Source organism: Canis lupus, chromosome 35, assembly GCF_011100685.1.
Source record: "Canis lupus familiaris isolate Mischka breed German Shepherd chromosome 35, alternate assembly UU_Cfam_GSD_1.0, whole genome shotgun sequence".
NCBI classification, from domain to species: domain Eukaryota; kingdom Metazoa; phylum Chordata; class Mammalia; order Carnivora; family Canidae; genus Canis; species Canis lupus.
In genome coordinates, this window is record NC_049256.1 from 9,152,425 (window position 1) to 9,175,767 (window position 23,343).

Genomic DNA, 23,343 nt, shown 5'->3' on the forward strand with positions numbered 1-23,343 from the left:
GGGTCTGAAGACAGGCCCAGGTTTTACAAGAATTTCCTTCTTTCATCAACACAAACCAGTATCTGGGGAATACAGTGGCCAACACCCCGCCATACATATGGAAACAGCACCTTCACTCTACCACCTGCCTGCGGTCTGAGGGGGGCTGCTGCCTAAGATACCCTGCCCCTTTGGCCACAAGGACTGCAAAGAACATTCCACTGAAGCTGGGCAATCGGTGGTGAGCCCAAGCCCACCGTGACTGCGAGGGATGCAGGGCTGGAAGGGTTAATCACTTACGGGACTAAACGGGGCCCTAAACCCTTGGAGGAGCTGAGCCTCAGAGCTTCTTCCACCGCCTTCCATTTCATCCCCTTTTGCTTACTGGGCCAGTTTCAATTTCTGTCTCTTAACACCCCACCCTCCACCCCCCAAAATTTATTTTAACAGTCAAGGCCGTAAGGAACGCCCCTTGTTAGAGCGGCTAGATTCCTTTGTCCCCTTTCCTTCCAACAGAAGCAGCCCTGCGCGCGTCGCTTGGGAACTTACTCCAGGAAGGATGCTCGACAACAACAGAAGTGACCAAAGACTCAAAGTAAAACTGATGACAAAGCTTGCTCGTGGGGTCAAGGTACTTGTGAGCATCACGGCTGACGGGACGCCGCGGAGGCCACCGTTTCTGCTTCTTACACACACACACACACACACACACACACACTCTTAGAAACAGGAAAACCCCACACGGATTAATGAAAGGCGTTTTCCAAACAAAGCCCAAGAAGGCATTTCTTCTTGCGTGAGGGTCAGCCCTCCAGGCTTAGCTTCAGCGCCTCCCCCCCTCAGACCACAGAGTGGGCTACCAGAAGCCTAGCGCGGGACGCGCAGGGGACTAGGCCCCGACTTACGTGGGGTATCCTCGCACACCCTGCTCGGAGCACACGTCTGAGTCGGCCGTGCAGTCCACCTTGGCCACGTAGACCTTGGCGTCCTCCATGCTGTTGTACTTGTCTCCCAGCTCGTTCCAGGTAGGCTGCAGCCGCTGGCAGTGTCCGCACCTGGAAGCGGGTGAGGGGACGCTGAGTCTCGGGCCAGAGGGCGCCGGACCCACCTCTGTGGGTATCACTGCAGCACGCTGCCCTGCCGCCACCACCGGGGAGCCCCTGCGGGGTTCCCAGCCCCAAAGGGACACCCAGCAAGGCACTGGGCCTGCCACCCACCTTGCTCAGGGCCTGCGGTCCTCCCCTGCTGCCCGCCTGCCCTTGCCATCGGTCCCGGAGCCAAATGCTACTACCAGCACTTTCTGGAAGGGCCCTGCTTTGGCCTGCCCCCCAGGAAGCGGTACCGGCTCCCTCGGACACCGCCTCTCTAGGCCCACCTGGGCAGACAGGAATTTGCCCTTCAGGTCTAGTTTGGGTGTCACTTCCTCCAAGCAGTCAGCTCTGACTTCCCAGGCTGCTTGGTGCCCTTCTCTTGTTCTGGAAACCTCCCTGGCTCCCTGCTCTCCTGCAGCAACTTTGCACTGCTCGCCTTAATCGCTCTTTTTTAGCTGAGACTCTCCTAAATAAGTATCTGCAAATGCAGACAGAACTGACCATCTTTACTTATCAGCTGCCTGCAATGCCGTATCTGAAGTCTGCATGAGCCGGGACTGGAAACTTGGATCTCGAGCCTCAAGGACAATCACACAGAATTACAGCCTGGGGCGGGGGCGGGGGGGGGGGGGGGGTCAATCACCTGGTGTGTATTCACGATGTCTACAAAGGAACAAAGTTGCCCTATTACTTTTCAAAGTGATCTTTAAAATGTGTGCTTATATGAACGCCCCGACATTGAAAATGGTCCATCTGTCCTCAAAGTAACTTCTCAAGAAAATCAGTGTTAAATTGCGTCTTTTTTTTTTCTTTGCCTCTTTTCTTTTCTGACAGTTGACCTCCATAACAAGGACGGAAAGGTAGCCCTGGACAAGTCGGCTTCAAGCTAATGTGGCTTCCCTGTGCAAGCACTATCCTGGCCAGCAAAGAGAACCCCTGCTTTACAAGAAGCTCAAATACAGTATGATTCCTTCTTTCCTGGACGGTAATTGTGAGGGAAAACCAGTGTTACATGTAAGTTATACTGTTATGTATTAAGTTACATAATTTATATGGTGCAAGTGCCATGAAGACAAGCACTGTTCTTTTTACAGCTGTATTCCCAGCACTCAGCACATGCTTGGCAGGTACTAAGCTCGGCAATTTCTTAGTGATGGATCGATCCGTAGGTGCCATGTGGTCGGCACCTCTGGTTGGGCCCCTTGTGGCTCTAGCATGAACCTCTGAGACAGTAGCTACATTCAGAAGGCAGTCTGTGGCCATGTAACGGAGCAAAGCCACCTGGTGCCCCCCCAGGAGGTGGCCCCAGCCTTGACCTCATTGTCCACCAGATTCAAGGTGAGCCACAACTGGCCATACAGAAGCTGTGACCTGACGTTAATGCAAAATCTACAGCAGAGGGACATCCTTACATCCACCAAGTTCAGAGCAAAAATATGCAGAGCAATATTTTTGTTACATGCCACCCCTGCCCCCCAGATCACATGTGGGCTTCTAAAATTCCGGAGACGGAAACTGGAAAGAGATGGGGGAAAGGGGTAGCCCACAGCATGTTCTACGTGAGCTCTAATGTGTTCTTAAAGTCAGGCTTTTAAATGCCATCAGAGAAACCACGCGTCTCTATTTAAGTATATTGTAGCAGACTCTTAAGAAGAAGAAAAAAACCTTCAAAAGTTAATTTTTCTGGGAGCATCCATCTAGAAAAGGAATTTCCTTAAGAGCAAATGCCCAGACTTGCCAGTCTTGTGCCTCACTCCGTCTAGGACTAGCTGTAGGTATTACTGAGACTCCAAAATTAAAACTCCATCCGCACTGTATGGACTTAATATGTCTATGGATCAGTTTTTTAAAACAATAAAGAAAAACAACCCATGGGCTTATCCCACTGAAAAAGGCTCCCATTAAGTAGCGTATTTAACTGGAGTAGTTACTCTGAAAATACTCCTTCACAGAAGAACTATGAATAATGAACGATTATTTGTTGCTACAAAATATCTTCTAGGCCTCGGGCAGCTCTAAAACCTCACCTCCGGCCGGTTCTCGGTTCTCGACACAATGAACCCGAGATACTTTGTTAATAAGTGACAGCTCTGACCCAGACCTGCCTCCCCCACCCCCGCCCCGCCCCAGAAGCTGATTTATCTGCAAAGAACTGAAATGCACGAACAGCCTGATTATGGAAAGAAAAAAAAAGTTTCCTCCAACTTCCGCCCGCACATTTTCGGAACAAGCCGGATTTTCTTGGGCATCTTCTCCCGGTTCCTTCCTACATCCCTTCCCCACGTCTCCGCGAGCCTCTCTCCCGCTCCGGGGAAGCACGCCAGATGCTGCCGTGAGCCTGCGAACCGCCTGGGCCCTCGAACCGGCTCCGGGCTCCTCGCCGGGCGTCTGGGCCCCCGTGCGTCGGGGGGCCCCGGAGGCCGGGTCCCGGGGAAGGGTCGCCGCGACCGGCCAGCGGAGAGCCCGGGCAGGAGGAGCCGGCTGCGGAGCTCGCGCTTTGCAGAGGACCAGGCCCCACGGGAGCAGCGGGGTGGAGGTGCGGGGGGCTGCAGGGGGGGGAGCAGAGGACCGGGCCCCACGGGAGCAGCGGGGTGGAGGTGAGGGGGGCTGCAGGGGGGGGAGCAGAGGACCAGGCCCCACGGGAGCAGCGGGGTGGAGGTGCGGGGGGCTGCAGGGGGGGGAGCAGAGGACCAGGCCCCACGGGAGCAGCGGGGTGGAGGTGCGAGGGGCTGCAGGGGGGGGGGAGCAGAGGACCGGGCCCCACGGGAGCAGCGGGGTGAAGGTGAGGGGGGCTGCAGGGGGGGGGAGCAGAGGACCAGGCCCCACGGGAGCAGCGGGGTGGAGGTGCGAGGGGCTGCAGGGGGGGGAGCAGAGGACCGGGCCCCACGGGAGCAGCGGGGTGGAGGTGAGGGGGGCTGCAGGGGGGGGAGCAGAGGACCAGGCCCCACGGGAGCAGCGGGGTGGAGGTGCGGGGGGCTGCAGGGGGGGGGAGCAGAGGACCAGGCCCCACGGGAGCAGCGGGGTGGAGGTGCGGCGGGGGGGGAGCAGAGGACCGGGCCCCACGGGAGCAGCGGGGTGGAGGTGAGGGGGGCTGCAGGGGGGGGGAGCAGAGGACCAGGCCCCACGGGAGCAGCGGGGTGGAGGTGAGGGGGGCTGCAGGGGGGGGAGCAGAGGACCGGGCCCCACGGGAGCAGCGGGGTGGAGGTGCGGGGGGCTGCAGGGGGGCGGGAGTCCGGGCACAGCTCCCCATCCACTCTGAGCTGCGAGGGGGTCCCCGGCACCCCCGGCCCGAGCTGCCCCTTCCCACCTCCGCCCCGGGCACGGGGTGGGCCGTGACAAGTAGCCCCCGGTGCAGGGACGGGCGTGCGGGGAGCGCACCCAGACCCCGCCGCACGTGGCCCCGGGCCCCCGCCCCCGCAGGCCGCCGCCGCCGCGCAGGAAGTTGGGGGGTGGGGGCGGGGCCTCGGGGTGGGGGCGGGGCCTCGGGGGGGCGGGGCGGGGCGGGGCGGGCGGCCTCCTCCCGGCGGTGGCCTGGGGCCCGCCCTCCTGCACCGCCGGCCGCCCTGCGCCACGTCAGCCGCGAGCGCCCCCGCCCCCGCCCCCTGCCCCCCGCCCCCCCCGCCCCCCGCCCCCCGCCCCCGCGGGGCCCCGAGGAGCGCGGCCACTTACCAGGGCGCGAAGAACATGACGAAGTGCGCGGCGCTCCGGATCCCGTGCGTGAACATGTCGGCCGTGTACAGGTGCCGGGCGTGCGGGTCCTGGCCGCCCCCGCCCCCGCCCGCGCCCGCGCCCGCGCCCCCGCCCGCGCCCGCGCCCGCGCCCCCGCCCGCTTGGGGCCCGTCCTCGCCCCCCGCCGCGCCCTGGGCCCAGGCGCCCCCGGGCCCGCGCCCGCCGCCATCGCCCAGCAGCAGGAGCAGCGGCAGCGCGGCCAGGGCCAGCGGCGGGAGGACGCGTCCGGGGCGCGCGGGCATCACGGCGGGGCTGGCGCGCTCTCGCCGCCGCGGCCGGTCCCCTCCGCGCCCGCCGCCGCCCGCCCCGCCCCCGCCCCGCCCCGCCCCCGCCCCGCCCCCCGCGGGCCGCGCCCCGGCCGCGCCCCGCCCCGCGCCCGCCGAGGCCGAGGCCCAGTCCGCGCGCGCCCGCTGCGCCCCGGCTGCCCGGGGAGGGGGGGGGGAGGAGAAGGATGGGAGGGGGAGGTGGGGGGAGGGGAGGGGGATAAGGAGGGAGGGGAGGGGAAAGGAGGCGGAGGAGGGGGGGAGGGGGAGGGATGAGGAATGAGGAGGGGGAGGGGAGGAGGATGGAGGGGAGGGATAAGGAGGGAGGAAGGAGGGGAAGAAGGGGGAGGGCAGGAGTGGGGGAGGGGAGGGTGGGGGAAGGGGAGGAGGAGGAAGAGGATGGAGGGGAGGGGAAGGAGGGGGGAGGAGAAGGATGGGAGGGGAAAGTGGGGGGAGGGGAGGGGGCAGGGTAAGGAGGGGGGAGGAGGGAGGGGAGGGGAAAGGAGGAGAAGGGAGGGGGAGGGGTGAGGAATGAGGAGGGGGAGGAGAGGGATAAGGAGGGAGGAAGGAGGGGAAGAAGGGGGGAGGGCAGGAGTGGGGGAGGGGAGGGTGGGGGAAGAGGATGGAGGAGAGGGGAGGGGAAGGAGGGGGGAGGAGAAAGGGGGAGGATGGAGGAGAGGGGAAGGAGGGAAGGGGGAGGGGAAAGGAGGGATGGGGAGGGGAGGGGAAAGGAGGGGGATGGAGGAGAGGGGTAAGGATGGAAGGGGAGGGGAGGGGGGAGGGGAGGAGGAAGGGGAGGGGAAAGGAGGGCGGAGAGGGGAGGAGAGGGCCCACTCAGTCCCGAGGAGACCCGGGGATTTCGGGCCGGAGGAAGAAAGCGCGGGGGCGGGGGCCTGGGCTCGGGGACCTGGGGCCCTGGGGTCCTGGGGCCCCGCCGTCCGGGTTGTCATCCGCGCCCCGCCTGAGTTCCCTGGGTCCTGGGTCGGAGCGGCCTCCGGTAAGCGTCCGCCCGGCCGGCCGCGGAGCCCCGAAGCCCGGCCGCTGCCCGCACCCCTGCTCTGGAACCCGGGGAGGGGGGGGGGGTCGGGCCCTGCGCCCCCCCCCCCCCCCCCCGTTCGCGCCGCGCCTCCCCGCAGGCGGGAGTCGGAGTCTCGCGGCCGAGCCCGGGCATCTGAAGCTACATTCGGGGGAACCCCTGCCTGCGCCCGGGGATCCGCGTGGCCCCGGAGCATCCTCGACCGGGCAGCCTCGGGGCAGGTACCCTTGGCAGGGCGACCGCGCAAGCGCCGGGTGACTCACCTGGCGCTCCTCGGCCCCGACTCTGCCGGCCACCCGGAGGCCACCCTGACCGCAGTTTGCCAGGTGCCCAACCATCAGTTTCCCCTCGAACGCTCTTCTCCCGACCACTGCCACGCGCGAGGGGCGCGCCCACCCTTCCCGGCCGCGCACAGAAACACGGGAGCTCCCCCACGTGTCGCCCCCAGCCCCGCCCTCACCGTGAGCCCCTCCAGCCGGGGAGTGAAGCAGGTGCTTCCTTCCTTGCTCCCAGTCGCCTCCCAACCACCTCTCCTCTTCCTCCTGCAAAGGCCCCAGCGCCCCTCGAGTTCTGCCGATGGGTGTGACGTCTGCTGCTCTTGCGGGCCTTGTCACCCACCCCCTTCTGTCACCCAACTCCTGCCGGGTTCCATCCGACCCCCCCCACCCGACCCTTCACTGAAGATTTGGTTCCTGGCTCACGGTATTCCTGGCCACCCCTTTCCTATCTCATCTCTGGGGTCTTCAGCACCCAGGTGGGTGGCCGGCCTGTCTGTGTCCCTCGGCGACTCCTTCCCGAAGGGAATCCCTAGAACCTGTTATGACCTGAAACTGCACTGTCTCCAAAACCTGCATCACAGGCGTCCCCACTCCGCCCAACACCTCTTGTCCCTACCGATAGGCCGCTGGCTTCATGTGCCCTCCTCATGGGCCCCGAGCTCCTGACCCCACGTGCTCACTGCAGTCCACACTGCTGTGTGCCCGCTTGCCTCTTGACCAGACTGGATCTGGTGAGTTCTCTTACTTGGTGCCGTGCCACGTTCCCTTGCAGTGACGCTGGCAAGGCCCAAGAAAGAGCTGGGTTTTGCTCTCTGCCGTGCTTTCACACCCCTACCAACAAAACCCGCCTCCACTCCCCTCTTCACCTTTCTGTGGAAATTGACCTCACACTGCTCTCAGGAAACTGCAGCCCAAAGCACAAACTTTCATGTTTGCACTACCCCCCTTCTAGCCAAGGCCGGGCCTCTACAGTGCTCTAGAGCAATCCATGCCCAGCTGAGTAATGCACTACCCCCCCCCCCCCCCCGCCCCCAGATATCCAGGTCCTAATCCCCGGGGGACCTCTGAGCCTTACCTGATAGGACAAATAAGACTTTGTGGATGTAATTAGATTAAGGATCTTGAGGTGGGGAGATTATTCTGGAACATCTACATAAAATGTAATCACAGGTGTTTTTAGAAGGGAAAAACGGAGGGAAATTTGACTACAGGAGGCAGGCAGAGCACAGAAAGATTCGAAGATGCTCCGTGGCTGGCTTTGAAGTGGAGGGAGGGACAATGAGCGAGGAATGCAGCTCTGAAAACCAGAAAGCAGAGACATGGACTCTCCCCTCGGGCTCAAAGGAGGGATCTTTGGCCCTACTGACAATGTGACTTTGGTCCAGTGAAGCTAATCTTGGACTTCTGAACCCCAGAAATGTAAGAGAGTAAGTGTGTGTTATTTAAGCCCCCAGATTCATTGCGGTTACTCAGAGCAGCCAGAGGAAACTGATACCATCTCAGCTCGCCTTTCCACGGGCTTTGCTCCTCCTAGTATCTTCTCTCTCTCTCTCTCTCTCTCTCTCTCTGGCAGGATTATGAACTGCTCTGTCTCTCCTAGACATTTCCACGCATGCACAACATACTTTAGGTCGCCTAACTAAAAGATAAAAAACATCCCTTAACCTCACAATCTCCCAGCTACCATCCCATTTCCTTACTTTTCTTTCACAGCAAGATCTTTCCAGAATTATCTGCATTTGGGGTGCCTGTCCGTTAATTGCCTGACTTCGGCTTGGGTCATGATCTCAGGGTCCTAGGAGGGAGCCCGTGTCAGGCTCCCTGCTCAGTGGGGAGTGTTTGTCCTCCCTCTGCCCCTCCCCCTGCTTGTGCGCGCTCTCCCTCTCTGTCTCTCAAATCATTAATAAATTTAAAAAAAAGAAAAAAGAAAAAAGAATTACCTGCATTTCACATCCCACTCATTCTTGAGTCCATGCCACTGTGGCTCCCACACCCACCAGACCCCAGGTTCACCAGAGGTGTCCATGCTGGCTCACCAGAGGAGCATTCTGCTCTCTTCGCCTCCATGGGCCTACAGTCAACGTGGGCTGCATCTGGATCCACTCATGATGGGGATCTGATTCGCCTCCCGCCTTACTCCCCACTCCTCAAGCCCCTCATCTCAACCCCTAACATGTTAGTTTCTGGGGGCTTAGCCTCCGACCTACTTTTCTCTCGCTACACTCCAGGGCCCAGGCGAGGTCTCTCAGAGCCGTGGCTGTGGCTGTGGTCACCATGGGACCCACGCTGGTGACTCCAAGGTGCATATACCAGCAGAGACCTTCCTCCGAGCTCTCACTGTCGTCACTACCACCACTCGTTTATCTTCCCCACGTGGCCCTAACCGAGCTCAGGACTCCCCATAGCATCTGCTCCTCCTTCAGCTTCTCCACCTTGGTAAGTGCTGCTTCCCGGGGCTTTGCTCACAGGCTGTGCGCCTTCCATCCCATTTTCTTTATTGCTATGTCTCAGTCCGTACCCCGGCCATCAGCTCACACCAGCAGGCTCAGTCACTTCCGTTTTTTTTTTTTTTAAGATTTTATTTATTTATTCATGAGACACAGAGAGAGAGGCAGAGTAGAGACACAGGCAGAGGGAGCAGCAGGCTCCATGCAGGGAACCCGCTGTGGGACTCGATCCCAGGACCCTGGGATCACACGCTGAGCCGAAGGCAGATGCTCAACCACTGAGCCACCCATGCGTCCCTCCAGTCTGGTTTCATACAGAAGCTACAACTGACTCACAACACGGTCACTTAACCCTTTTCTCTTAGACTGCCGTCCCGACTCCTTGCCTTGGCTTCCAAGGGCCTTCAGAAAAGGTGAGGTCTCATCCCATACCACTGTGCTCCTTGCTCCCCTAGATTCCAGCCCTTCTGGATGATTCTTTTTTTTTTAGATTTCATTTGCTTATTTTTTTCTTTTTTTTTTTTTTTTTTCATTTACTTATTCATAAGAGACACACAGAGAGACAGAGACACAGGCAGAGGGAGAAGCAGGCTCCCTGCGGGGAGCCCGATGGGGGACTCGATCCCAGGACCCTGGGATCACAACCTGAGCCAAAGGTAAACACTCAACCACTGAGCCACTCAGGTGTCCCCCCTCTGGATGCTTCTTAACACCCTCCACGTACAGTGCCCCAGGCTTGTTTCCTCTCTCTTCCTGTGACTGGCCTCGTTGCCCCATCAGCTCTCTCACCCCCACATCGCCTCCTCAGGGACACCTTCCCCGCATAGCCGTCCAGAACAGCCCCTCTCTGCTCACCCCGTTGTCTCTGTCACTGTGCAGCGTAGTTGTCGCGTGGCCCTTTTCACAATCTGATGTCCTTGTGTTGCAGATGCACGTGCTAAGTTAGCTCACTGGCCTTGCCCAGCAGCCCCGTGAAGGCCAGCCCTCTCCGTCACGCTCACCGCTCTCTCCCTAGAGCCCAAAGGCCTGGCACATGGTAGACGCTCAAGTGCTGGGTGAAGGAGCCCATCTCCCAGCCCATGTCTCTTTCCCAGTCTCCAGGAAGACTAAACGACTTACCCTTTCGGAACCCCACCTCTGAGCAACCTGGTTTTCAGCTCGAGAAAGCCTAAGAATGGAGAAATGGAGTTTTTATACGATGAACTGAACCTAACTCTCTCAGGGAAGACTTTCCTGACCCCCAGCAGGGGTCGGCCCTCACCCCCACGATGCTCTCACAATACCCATCCTTTCTACCCTTGAAGAGAACAGTCATTATTGGTTTGTATAACTCTTTGTTTAGTGTCGGGCTTCCCCTGTGGACTCCATGGGGCCAGGGTTGTGAGCACGATGCCTGGTACAGGCACTTCTGCGTGTCTGCTGAATGAATACACGAGGGATTAAACGAAAAGTCACAGCTGTTTGCTCTCAGATGAGGGCTTCCTTCAGCTGGGGCCCTTAAAATCACAGCCTTGTCCCCAGCAGATAAGGCTATAGGCCCGGAGGCGAGGATCAAGTATCACCCCCGAACAAATAGTGCTGCTGCGCTGCCCTTTACTGTAAACCCGTAGCCTTCAGAGAGCTGTGCGCTCATCCCAACAGCAGCCCCAAGGGGTGCGACGCCTCTTGTTCGTAAAGCTGTCCTCATCCCAGGGAGTGCAATCAGAGCTGAAGCGGGAGCAGTTGCTATTGAGGTAAAACTGCAGCCTGCGTTGTCCACCTGAGAGTAAAATGTGACCCCGGCAGGTTGTCACTTTGGGAAGAGGACCCCACGGAACATTTTGTTAATACAGAAACTAAAATGCCACCATTGGAACCACTTTAACAGGTGCATCCTGAGTTATTACGGGGCTGAAACTGCTACTTTTAGGCAGGTACTGAGAGCATTCACATCCTGTGGTTCTGTCGGTCAGAACATTCTGGAAGGTGCAGCTGAAGGAGAGAAACCACTTTTCTCAATGAGCTTTTGTGACTGTTCCAATGTGACTGTTGAGGGAGAGGGCCGCGCTAGAGGACTGCTCTCGTCGGGGAGCGTCTACAGAGGCAGTCTCAAGACTGAGGCAGCCTCCCAGCCTGGATCACTCAGAGGAGCAGAGCTATTCTCAGTGTTTGAAAAAGGCCCACAGAGATGTGACAGTGACTTGCTGGCCTGCTGACATCCTTGGGCAACACGGCCCACCTCCTGCTGAACAAATTATTCAGCATGAGGAGAGACACTGGGACCTGGCAGATTCAGCTCAAAACCCATGTTGGGGGGGACTGGGGGGCTGGGGGACCCAGCGGCTGAGCACCTGCCTTGGGCTCAGGTTATGATCCTGGGGTCCCGGGATCGAGTCCCGCATGGGGCTCCACACGGGGAGCCTGCTTCTCCCTCCGCCTGTGTCTCTGCCTCTCTGCGTCTCTCATGAATAAATAAATAAATAAAATCTTAAAAAGAAAAAAAACAACCCATGTGGGATCCATGCCAGGGGGAGCATTTTAAAAATTGTTCTCGAACAGATTGAGACCATTAAGCGGAAACAACCAGGCTGTCTCCCAAGGCCCAGGGGTTGTGGCTCTAGCTCTCCGCCGCGGCCCGCTGCAGTCCTTGCACAGCTGACCCTCCTGCTCCTCAGCACCTGGGTCCTGCTCCCAGCCCCGCATCTGCTGGACGTGTTTGTGGCAGCCCTCCTGCCACCGTCCCACACGCTCCCTCGGTGCAGGAGACGGGCTGGTGCGGAGCCTTGCCCGTCAGCACCCGGGCCTCGCCCCAAGGAGGCAGCTCCGCTCCCCCCGTGGCTGGGCCAGCTGGCGGCTGCCTTGGCTGTGGCCTGGGACGTCTCACTCGGGCCCGGGGGGCATCCTACGCTCCCGGTGCTGAGAAATGGCTCTAAAAGGCTGCCCTATTCCAACTTCAGAATCCAGGAAAAGAGTTCACCTCAACTAGTGGTTCTCAACGCTGGCTGCATACTAGGATCAGCTGGGTCCCCTGGCCTGGCCCCCAGAGTTGGGGGGCATGGGGGTTAGGTAATGCACAGCCGGGCTCTCTGCCCCTGGTGGCCCTGGAGGGGGTGCTGCAGGGCACTGGGGATACAGATGTGGGACAGACCAGCAGAGGAATGCTGATATTCCCTGGTTAATAGGGGTTGAGAAAAGGGGTCTAGGGGGCACCTGGGTGGCTCAGTGGGTTAAGCATCCGACTCCTGACTTTGGCTCAGGTCATGATCTCAGGGTCGTTGGGATTGAGCCCTGTGCTGGGCTCCATACTCAGTGTGGGGTGTGCTTGTCCCTCTCCCTCTACTCCTCACCTGTTCTCGTGTTCTCTTTTTTTTTCTCAAATAAATAAATAAAAGAAAGAAAGAAAAGAGAAAGAAGAAAGAAAAAGAAGAAAGAGAAGAAAAAGAAAAAGAAAGAAAGAAAGAAAGAAAGAAAGAAAGAAAGAAAAGAAGAAAGAGAAGAAAAAGAAAAAGAAAGAAAGAAAGAAAGAAAGAAAGAAAGAAAGAAAGAAAGAAAGAAAGAAAAGAAAGAAGAAAGAAAGAAGAAAGAGAAAGAAAAGAGTTCTGACCCCAACATGTTTGCAGAACACTGGGTTTCAACAGGGACAAACAGCCAGAAGCAATTTCCAGGTCACACCATAGTACTGCTCAGGTGCAGTCACCTTTGCTACCACCTCTGGGCACAAGCTCTGCTTGTCCCACCTCGGGCCCAGGATGCTGGACTCAGCCTCCGCACCTGCTGCCCCCCCCCCAGCCCCCCCCAGGAATGGCTTCTGCGTGACACCTGCTTCTTCACCAAACTGGCTTCCACCAGAAGTCCCGCTGCATCAGGGCCCAGCGCCCTGCAAACAGGTTCAAAGTCGGGAATGTGACCTTAGAAGCCCCACAAGCACCAGGAAGGTGAGCCAAGAAGCTGGGAAGACTGAGAGAGTGGCCAGATGAAGTGGGGATGGGGAAGAAATAAGAAGATACAGGCTCACCTGCCAAAGGAGTTCTCAGGACTTTGAATATGTAGACACATCCTGTGAATCCCCAACAGTATCATATGCAGTGTCTCCCCAACTTATTTGATCACAGACTGCTTTTTATTTGTGGTAGATCTCAGGCCATTAATGCTTTGCAGAACGCTTTGTGAACAGCTCGATTAAGGTACTATTTCAGAGTCAAAGATGAATGTCTGGCTTCCTGGGCTCGCTGTAAGTGCAGCATGTCCTCCACCGTTCTGTGCACCTAACTGCAGGGAAATTCACTCACACATGTACTGGGGTCCAGTTTGTGTCAGGCACACCTCTGGGCGCTGGGGAGTCAGCAATGACTGAAGTAGGGGAAAAAAAACCCGCCTGTCTTTAAAAAAATTTTTTTTTTAAGATTTTATTTATTTATTCATGAGAGACACAGAGAGAGAGGCAGAGGGAGAAGCAGGCTCCATGCAGGGAGCCCGATGCGGGACTCGATCCCAGGACCCGGGATCACACCCTGAGCCAAAGGCAGACGCTCAACCGCTGAGCCACCCAGGTCCCCCCAAAACCCTCCTGTTTTACTAGAATTTTAAGATAAGGGAGATCCATCCTCTGTCAGGGGCAAATGCCAAGGAGCAGGCACGAGGCGGGGAAGGGAGATGTGAGGTGTTAGGGTTCCGGTGGCACTTATGTTTTAAGAAGAGCTCGCCGGGAAGGTGGTTTTTGAGCAAAGGTGCAAGGGCGGTGACATAGAGGGACGCCGGTGACCATTGGGAGGAAGAGCATCCTAGCTGAGGACACAGCAACAGCAGAGGACTCAGAGCAGAAGGGATGAAGGGGCGAGTATTAGGTGATCAGAGGGGGGACAGCCACAGGGTAGGGCAGCTCAGAGGGAGAAGGCTGGCTTCTATGAACGGGAAGGGAAGTCACTGCATGCCAGCTGGCCACGCACACTTTTTGATATAAATGCCAATAGGATGTGCCACTTGAGCAGAGGAGGGTTGTGTGACAAAGACAGGAGTTAGGGAGGACCTTGGGGTTCTTTGCTAGAGGATCAAGACATCATTCCCTTTGATGGGAAACAGGTTTTGGGAGGAAATAGTCACTCAGAACTGAACACATGAAATTAGAGGTGTCTGTAGGTACGTGGGGTAGGCAGCTGGCTATTCGAGTTCAGGGCAGAGATGGGGCCAGAGAGGAATTTGAGGGCCATAAGCATGTAGGTGAAATTTAAAGCCATGACACAGGACGAGATCCCTGTGGGAGAGTCTGGACAAGAGAAGAGGTTCAAGGGCTGAGCCCTGGGACCCCTCACGGTCTAGAAGACCAGCAGGTGAGCAGGAGCATAAAAAAAAAGACTCACAGGGAGCAGCGAGTACAATGGGAGGACAATGTGGTAACCGTTGCCCTAAAAGGCAAGAGTAGAAAGTTGGGGCGCCTGGGGGGGCTCAGTGGTTAAGCGTCTGCCTTTGATTCAGGGCATGATCCTGGGGTCCTGGGATCAAGTCCCACATCGGGCTCCCTGCATGGAGCCTGCTTCTCCCTCTGCCTGTGTCTCTGCCTCTCTCTGGGTGTCTCTCATGAATAAATAAACACAATTAAAAAAAAAAAAAAGAGTAGAAATGTTTCAAAGAGGAGGGAGTGTGTAGATGTTGTAAATCTGCTAATATGTCTTCACTTGCCCTGGAAATCCCTGTTTGCACCTGAGGGGCAGGTGTGATCATTGTTAGTACCCCATTCCCTCTCAAATGTGTGCCAGCGTGGACGGCACGTTCACAGGTCATCCTATGATCAGTCAGGTGTGATGGGCCAACAGGCTGTGTTGTCCCTTTGGGAAGAGGACTTGGCTTTGAATTTGGCAATATTGAGGTCACAGTGACCTCGATCGTGGTAAGTCTCAGTGGAGAGGTGGCCACAAAAATGTGATTGGAGTGGTTTCCAGGGGGCAGGAAGAGAGGAACCAGAGAAATGAGTATAAAAACACATTTAAGAACTTCTTTCGTATATAAAAAAAAGGGAGGGGGAGAGGAACACAATAGGAAGAGAGAGTGTGGCTAAGAGGGTTTTGTTTCTTCAACGTGGAAGGAAAGCCAGCAGGTTTCTAGGCTGATCCAGAAAAGAAGGAAGCAGTGAGGGTGCACGAGAGAGAAGGGAGGATTTGTGGGGCACTGTTCATGGGTGAGTGTGGGGGGAGGCCACTAGCTGCATAGGGGGAGAGGTTGGCTGGCCCAAGGAGCGTGGCCAGTCGCATGTATCAAGAGGCGGGCAGACACAGGGGTGAGCAGTGATCCCGACAGGTGGGTAGATGGGAACCTGCACTGATCCTCTTCTGGCTGCTTCTACTGTGTCATGGTGATGGGAAGCGATGTCAGGAGGTGGGACGGAAGATGGGGGAAGAAGCACTGGAGGTTTGGGGAGGGAAGAGAAGTCTGAGGTGGGGGTCCAGAAGAGGATGGGGAAGTGAGGGACCCGGGCAGGCTGGTACGACTGCCTGGGGGTCTTGAGGACCCTTGGAAGTCAATGTGACGTATGGGAACATTCTCCAGGTGCACCTGTCAGCGGATCCGCTGTATAGTCCGGCCGTGGGGCAGCCGAGCTGTTGAGTTTGGCCAGGCTGCTGCTTTAGTCAAGCGAGGGCGCAGACGCAGAGAGAGGCCACGGAGTGAGAGTGGACACAGGGAGGAAATGATACCACTTGACCATGGGATTGAAGCTGGGTGGATGATCTGAAGAAGCTGTCGTGCTCGGCCGTGTGTCCATACAGTACGCAGGTTCATTGCGGCTTGGATACGCTGGGAATTTCCAGTAGGTCACCGGTCAGCTTATTGAGAAGTCTCCTTCCACACGTCCTCCTCGAGTTTTGCTACTACTCTTGAGCTCATTTCCTCCCTGGATTCTCTCCCCAGGATCTTGGCTCTTACTACCAGTTCCATGTGCAACCATCTTGGCCATGATAATCTAATTAATGACTAATGACTAATAAGCAATATAAACAGATTAACAGAGATAGTCCAAAATACTGTAAAAAGCAGCTTTGTCATGCCACTGCTTTGCCCCAAAATAAAGAACAGCTCTGTATTTCCTACTACTTGACACCCCACATCATCTGCGTGGGGTTCACAGCTCCCTCTGCTTCTGCAAACTCCTTTTTTTAAAAATAAGATTTTATTTATTTACTTGAGAAAGAGACACAGAGCATGAGCATGAGTAGGGAGGAGGAGGCAGAGGGAGAGGGAGAAGCGGGTTCCCCACGGAGCGGAGAGCTCGATGTGGAGCTTGATCTCAGGACCCAGGGATCATGACCTGAGCCAAAACCAGATGAAGACGCTCAACCAACTGAGCCACGCAGGTGCCCCTGCAAACTTATTTCTTGCATCATGTAACTCTGTCCCAGACAGGCTGGCCTTCCTATTGCCCTTGTCAGATGCTGCTCATGCTAATGCTTTCGGCGTGAAATCCTCGCTCTGCTTTTCAAAATCCTGTGTGCTAAACATTCTAAACTGTGATAGTGGCTGACACAAGGAGAGGACCGGGATCTGAGGGCTGTGTGTGCACATGTGCACATACATACGCAGTTAACAGTTCATCTGAATGTTTGCAATAAGCCTGTTTTCATATCACTTTTGTAATTTTGCCGTTGGAAACCGTTTAAATTTAATTAAGAAATGCTTCTTAGTTGCAATTTGGCAATAGGTAGCTTAAATGTAAGTAAGTATACCCCCTCACCTAGCCGTTGGTTGAAGACCTTATCTTTGGGAGAAAACTTCACAAGGTCATTGCAGCATTGTTTATAATAGCCCACAACCCTACAGCCCTTAGGAGGGGACTGAGTTAAAAAGGGAAAGGTATATTCAAAACAGTCACAACATGCACGACAGTACATTTTAGTGGTTAATGGTACAGCCACTGCAAATGACAACTCAGATTTGAACTTCAGCTCTCACCCCTGTGGTGCTTTGTACTTCCCATTTTTTTTTTTTTTTTTTGAAGATAAGCAACAAAACTATTTTCATCGACAAAAACCTGACTAATTCTTTCAGTAAGTAATCTAATCTCATTTACCTTTATTTTCACAAAGAATGTATTCTGGTTCATTCTTCAGTTTTCAAATGTTTTATTTTTTCCTTTACATTATGAATTATGAACTTTCCCCTCTCAAATAGTTTGTTACATAGCTAATTTATAATTTGATCATCGTTGTTCTTTAAGAGTTTCAAGAACATATTTGAAGATATACCCATCGGGACGCCTGGGTGGCTCAGCAGTTACAGCGTCTGCCTTGGGCCCAGGGTGTGATCCTGGGGTCCTGGGATCGAGTCCCACATCGGGTTCCCTGCATGGAGCCTGCTTCTCCCTCTGCCTGTGTCTGTGCCTCTCTCTCTGTGTCTCTCATGAATAAATAAATAAAATCTTAAAAAAAAAAAAAAAAAAAAGAAGACATACCTGTCTACCAATTCAAGGATAAAATGTCCCAACTTAAGAATTCCATTGAGTGCCTTTGAACCATAAGACATGATGTAGGCTCATTTTACTTCCTGTCATCTCTTTTCCCCTATTTATGTTAAATTTTAGACATCAATTTTCAGGTTATGATTTTATGTCATATAAATGTATACATAGACTTTCAATATACATTTATTAAGATTTTATTCTAGGGGATCCCTGGGTGGCTCAGCGGTTTAGCGCCTGCCTTTGGCCCAGGGCGCGATCCTGGAGTCCCGGGATCAGGTCCCACGTCAGGCTCCCTGCATGGAGCCTGCTTCTCCCTCCTCCTGTGTCTCTGCCTCTCTTTCTCTCTCTGTCTATCATAAATAAATAAATCTTAAAAAAAAAAAAAGATTTGATTCTAGGGTATTTAATTTAAATGCTCAAGGCTGAGAAGCTGTGACTTTACTGTTTGGGAGGGAGTAGCTACATTTTTTATTAATTACTTGGTTTATTAGAGCAGTACTTTTTGAACTTTAATGTGCATATAAATTATGTGGAGATCTTGTTAAAATGCAGATTCCGATTCGGTAGATCTGAGATGGAGTCTGGTTCTGAAATTCTGATTCCCAGAAAAGTCCCAGGTGATAGGATGCTGCCAGACTGTGGACCACATCTGAGTGGTTCTCCCCACGAAAAGCACATGGATTGTGTATTTTGAGCCCTTGAATCTCTGAAAATATTTTAATGTTCTTGACAGTGAGAGACAACTTGGCTATATAAAGAATTTGGGGTCACAGAGTTTCTCCCTCAAAACTCTAATGGTCATGGATTGCATCATTGATTTCAGCATCTATAGTATTTTTTTTAAGGAATTCTGGGGTTCCTGGGTGTCTCAGTTGTTAAGTATCCAACTCTTGGTTTCAGCTCAGTTCGTGATCTCAGGGTCCTCAGATCCAGCCCCATGTCAGGCTCTGAGCACAGTGTGGAACCTCCTTGTCCCTCTCCCTCTGCTCCTCCCACCCCCTATCTGTCTGTCTGTCTGTCTCTCTCTCATAAATAAATAAATCTTAAAAAATAAGGAACTCTGGGACCGGTTTGAATCCCCCCCCTTTTTTTGTATGCAATCTTGTTTTAGGGCATTAATAGAGTTCCTAATTTTACATACATTTTGGAACTTTCACCAGGGCATATTAAGAGTTTGAATCTCTTCATTTTGCTTAGTATCCAGTGAGCTATTTTAATTGGGAGACTGAGGTCTTTAAGAAGTTTTATATGCGTTTGAATATTGTTTTGGTCAATTTGTTCTGGTATCTTCTTCGGAAATATAGCCACCTACATACTGAATCTCCATTGTATATCTATGAAATACTGCATATTCTTTTTCTCTTTTTTCATTATTTTTTTTTGCGTTATATATATTTCCTGGCCTGTCTTCTGTATCACTGAAATAATTTTTGGCATTTTTGGCATAATTCTGCTCTTCATTGCTTTGGATGCATTATGACACTCTGATATTATCTGTTTAGTTCTACAACATTTATTCAAACCCTCATTTATTTCTCTGGATGGTTCTGCCTCTATCTCAGCATAATCTTCCACTGTCACATCATTTTACAGTTCATCTAATTTTATGGAGAGCATATTTTTTTTACTGTTGACAGTAAAGAGTAGATGCTGTCTGAAATTCTTCTTCTTCTTTTTTTTTTTTTTTTTTTGCCACAAATTCTTTTCAAAATTATACACTTTCTCTGGATCTTACTGATAGGATTTCATGAGAAAGAATCTTTCCATGGACAGCATATTACTTTTGTTCTTGCTCACTGATTGTTGCTAATCAGTGAGCCAGCCTGAGGGAGCCCGGAGAGCAACAGAGCCTCAGGCTACGCTGACTAGGGGGTTTGGTCTCTATCTAGAGTGAAGCCACTCTGCCTGGCACCAGGATGACGGGGAGGCCTCCTGTCTGGCATCTGGATATCTGTCTCCTCAGTCCCATCTCTCTATATGGCTGTCGCTGTGTCCCCAAAGACTGGCCACCATCCAGGCTGGGCTCCCACCACTCCCAGCAGCTTCTTGTTCCATGGTGGTGTGTGTGGGGGGGTGTCCCAATCTCCCCAGGCTGCCGACCACGGTTACAACCACCTTCACACTTACATCCTCTCCTGAGCTAGAAACCACAGCTCTTCACTCATCACGGCAGCCTGGATGTCCTGAGTCCTGCCCTGGCTCTGTGGGTTGGGGGGGGTCTGCGCAGACTTCACAGGGTGCTCTCCAGGGTGAGCCTCACAGCCCACACTTTCCTCCAGAACTCAGCCCTCCCCCCACCTCCCCCCACCCCCAGAGACTCCACGGAGGCCAGGACTTTACCATTTACTTCCCAGGAGCCATGCCATGCATCTGGGAACAAGTTTATTTCTGCCATTTTGATGATTTGTTTCCACAGTTTTCTGAAAAATGGCTGCTTTTCTCAACTTTATAGTTTTTGGGTTATTTGGGAATTGATGGGAGACGAGTGTTCAGAAATAAAATGGGACCAAAAGCCAAGCCTCTCTACCCAAAAGTGCCTGTCTTAGTCCAGTCAAGCTGCTCTCACTGACCACCACAGTCTTCTAACCATGGATGGCTTATAGCCCACGGATGTTTATTTCAAAGTTCTGGAGGCTGGGAAGTCCAAGAGCAAGGGGTGGAACATTTGGTGTGTAGTAAGGAGGCCCTACTTCCCCGTTCATAGATGGCCCCACATGGCAGAGCAGGGCCACGGAGCTCTCTGGGGTCTCTTCTGTGAGGGCACAGATCCCATCCACAAGGGCTCCACCCTCGTGACCTCATGACCTCCCAAAGGCCCCACCTTCCAACACCGTCACATTAGGGGTTAGGATTTCAACAGATGAAATCTGGGGCAATATGAATATTCAGTGTATGGCAGTCTCAGAACATTTTTTAAAATGAGAGTAGAATTATCTCAGGCACAGTGATTCCACTAGGGTTTCCTTCCTCTTCCTTGATGCTTTTAAACAACATGGCCTTTCCCAAATGGCACACTGTGAACTTGAAAACTTAAAACTTGCATTGCCCTTTTGCACCGTGGGATTAAATAGACTGGAAGTTAAGACTCTGCCTTCCTGACTAAAGACAGCCTGTTCATGAGTTTGTTTGCTTTGAGTTGAGAAGTTCTAGTAAAAGCGAATGCCCTCGTTCTTCAATGGAAGAGATCCTCACCCCCATATGGTGCTTTATTTTATAAACAGCTAATTTTGAAATATTGTTAACACTTATTCTGTGTAACTAATTCAGAGTGAATTAGCATTCATCTCTGAAAAAAAGAATCTACCCCAAAACAAGCTGGTATCAAGCACTGAAAAAAGCATCAGTGTATTCCTCTGAACTTCCACAGAGCGATGCCTCCTTCGGGGTGTCCATTGCATTTAAGGAATATATCCAAATGTCCCTTGTTAGAGTCTAACTTTTTGGCACCTAAGGCACTGAAGTTAATTTTAAAGTTGTTTATAAACAGAGACGCTTATGGAAACTTGGAGAGATGTTTTCCAAAAAAAAAAAAAAAAAAATTTTCATCTACTTCTCTTTTTAAATTGTTAGAATTATGTCTCCATAGAAATAAAAGTATCTGTTTAAGGATTTTCAGTCCAAATCAGTCTTTTTCTGTATATGTCATTACCTTTTATTTTCCCCTCTTAAAAAAAAATAATCCCATGAGTATAAAGACCAAAGTTTCAAACATTTTAATAACGGATTGCACTAAGGCAACAAAATCAGGTCTTCAGTCTTCATGCTTAGAAATAATGAGCCAGCTGTGAAGCTGTGTACCTTTCGACCAACATTAAAAATCGAGTCTTGAATATCTGGTATTTATTCAGTTGTGCCTTCTTGCTCCATGTTTTACTAAACAGGGAAGACTCTACAGCCTCACACATGTAGGTCAGACATAATATAAAATAAGCCAATGCATTTAATGATGGGCAAACCCAGTGATGTAACTGTAGCTTTTCTGCTCCACTAAAAATCTCTTTGCAGTTTTCAAGACACAGCAGTCCTAGTCCTGTTGTTCCAGCCAAAGCCCTCCACGCGCAGTGGCGTCCTCCGTCCCCTATCACAGGAAGAAGCTCAGGGCCTAGTGGGGTGTGTGGAGCTGCTCCGTGCAGACAGGCAGTATGCGTCGGTCCTGGGAACCGCTTCCTTCTGTGTCCCCAAGACTCAAGGAGTCTGGAATTTCTTTCTTTTTTTTTTTTTTTTTTTTTTGGAATTTCTGAGTTACAGGGCTGCCTCTGCCAAAGACTTCCTGGCAAAGTGTTTTGTCTGCAAAACAGACACAATAATGAGGACCTCATATGGATTTTGAGAAATGCCCTACACCCTGGAAACTTCTTTTGGAAGAAGTCAAGGAAGAAATCCACTCTTTCCCTAGGAAAAAAATTTCCACAGCAGCTTGAAACCTTGTCCCTCATATAAGACATTAAGAGCTGTTTTTAAATCCAAAAAAAAAGGGGGGGGGGACTAGGGACAGAATTTGACACTAGGGCCCTGAAGCCAAGTCTCAATGGGCCAATCTTGCAGGCTCTTGAGTGGTCCCCCGAGTTACCCCACTGCGATCCTGTCCGGTCAGCCCAGTCAGCATGCCTGAGTTTAGCTGGTGGGAGACACAGACTCTGAGGCTGCTCATGTTGGGTCTGGGCTGAGCTGTGTGTCCTCCAAATTCATATGTTGAATTTGGAACCCCCAGTGCCTCAGAATGCGACTGTATCTAAGTTAATGGGAACTTTACAGAAGTAATTGAGTGAGGCCATATGGGGTGGGCTCTAATCTAACAGGATGGGTGTCCTTAAAAGAAGAGGAGATTAGGCCACAGACACGCAGAAAGACCAGGTGAGAACCCAGGGAGAGCCATCTACAAGCCAAGGACAGAGGAGGCCTCAGAAGAAACCAGTCCTGCCAGCATCTTGATCTCGAACTTCCAGTTGCCAGCACTGTTAGAATACACATTTCTGTTGTTTTCGCCACCCCGTCTGTGGTTCTTGGTGCACAACCCCAGCGACGTGAAACACCATGCAAGTCTTTCCTTCCCTTGGTGATGCTGAGCCTTGGAAGAGCCTTCCCTTTGGGAGGGAGCGGTGCACCCTGGGAACAGGACAGGTGGCCAGACAGCTTCTGCCTGTCGATGCCCAGCTCTCGGAACGAGGCACCCTTGTCTGACATCACGGTGACCTTCTGTTTCTTATTTTCCTCTCTGCACATTTTAACGCAGCAAAAGGCAAGACCAAAGAGCAAGAGACCAGGCCCAGTTGCTAGGGGGGCTCCAGCCGCAGCGCAGCTCTCTGTGAAGCGGGACCCCCGAGGGCCCCACGCTGCTCCCGGCCCACCCGACTGGGGCTGCACAGGCCGTGCCTCAGCTTCTCAGAAGGCGCACTTCGCACAGCACGTATGGACGGAGTCACTGCTGCTAACCACCAAGTACGCACTTCTCGGAGTTCGACGGTTTTTGCCACTTGGGAACAAAGGAAGCGAACCTTCCTGTGGCTGGTGTTTTCCTGCACAGTTAGTTGTGTCTAATCCTCCTGCGTCCATCAGCATAACATCCGGTCAGCTGAAGCTTATTTCCAACGCCAGGAACCTTCTCTGGCTTTGCCCTGCCTGCCAGGTGACGATATCTGATCCTTGGACACTTGTTCTGGGTATTTGCTGATGCTTCTCCGGGTCGGGGCCCTGCAGCTGTAGCACGGACTCAGCCCTCCAGATCTCGGGAGCTGGATGGTCCGTGCTGTGTCCAGAACACGATACAATCACTCGATGTCCCTTCGGTCATCACCCGGTGATAACCTGGTGATATAAGCGGCCCTGCGTCCTGTGGTCCCAGGTGACTCAGCAGTGTCTCCCTGGGTTGGTCAGGGGCACGTGTCCCGAGGCTGCAGAGGAACCCCCACTTTCACCTGCGAGGCAGGTAGGCCCACGGCAAGAGGCCAGCAGCCAGGCCCGACCTCTCCCTCTCCCGACTCACTGCCCTCCGGCCTCCTGGGTCCTGCTCCTCCTCCCTCACAGTGGCCACGCCTCTTACGTTACATTTTTGACATTATTTTAAAAAGGCAAACTCATTAATACGTGCCTTGAGG

General features: G+C 53.5%; 2 protein-coding genes and 1 long non-coding RNA gene across 22 annotated transcripts in view; 1 reads left to right on the forward strand and 2 right to left on the reverse strand.

Annotated features, from left to right (window-relative positions):
- TXNDC5 (thioredoxin domain containing 5) overlaps positions 1–6,470 on the reverse strand; it is a 26,141-nt gene extending 19,671 nt beyond the window's left edge. The window contains exons 1-2 of one of the 2 annotated variants that reach the window (XM_038584129.1): positions 6,362–6,470; positions 885–1,034 (exon numbers count right to left, since the gene is read on the reverse strand). In XM_038584129.1, coding sequence (XP_038440057.1) covers positions 885–973 — 89 coding nt within the window. In that variant the 5' untranslated portion in view covers positions 974–1,034; positions 6,362–6,470. Of the gene's footprint in view, positions 1–884; positions 1,035–4,739; positions 5,042–6,361 lie in introns of those variants that run through there. The other variant, XM_038584128.1, reaches the window with a different exon arrangement.
- LOC106558258 lies at positions 3,246–11,238 on the forward strand. Of its 18 annotated transcripts, none has more exons than XR_005384305.1 (4): positions 5,875–6,059; positions 7,557–7,803; positions 8,605–8,812; positions 9,752–11,238. It is a non-coding gene; the product is annotated as an uncharacterized LOC106558258 (long non-coding RNA). The 18 variants fall into 18 exon arrangements; XR_005384307.1 differs by having other exon boundaries at positions 7,588–7,803; XR_005384309.1 differs by lacking the exons at positions 5,875–6,059; positions 9,752–11,238 and adding exons at positions 9,189–9,236; positions 9,372–9,421 and having other exon boundaries at positions 6,241–7,803.
- BLOC1S5 (biogenesis of lysosomal organelles complex 1 subunit 5) overlaps positions 8,584–23,343 on the reverse strand; it is a 136,153-nt gene continuing 121,393 nt past the window's right edge. The window contains exon 5 of one of the 2 annotated variants that reach the window (XR_005384293.1): positions 8,584–9,991. The gene's annotated coding sequence lies outside the window, so the exon portion shown is untranslated. Of the gene's footprint in view, positions 9,992–14,341; positions 15,589–23,343 lie in introns of those variants that run through there. The other variant, XR_005384294.1, reaches the window with a different exon arrangement.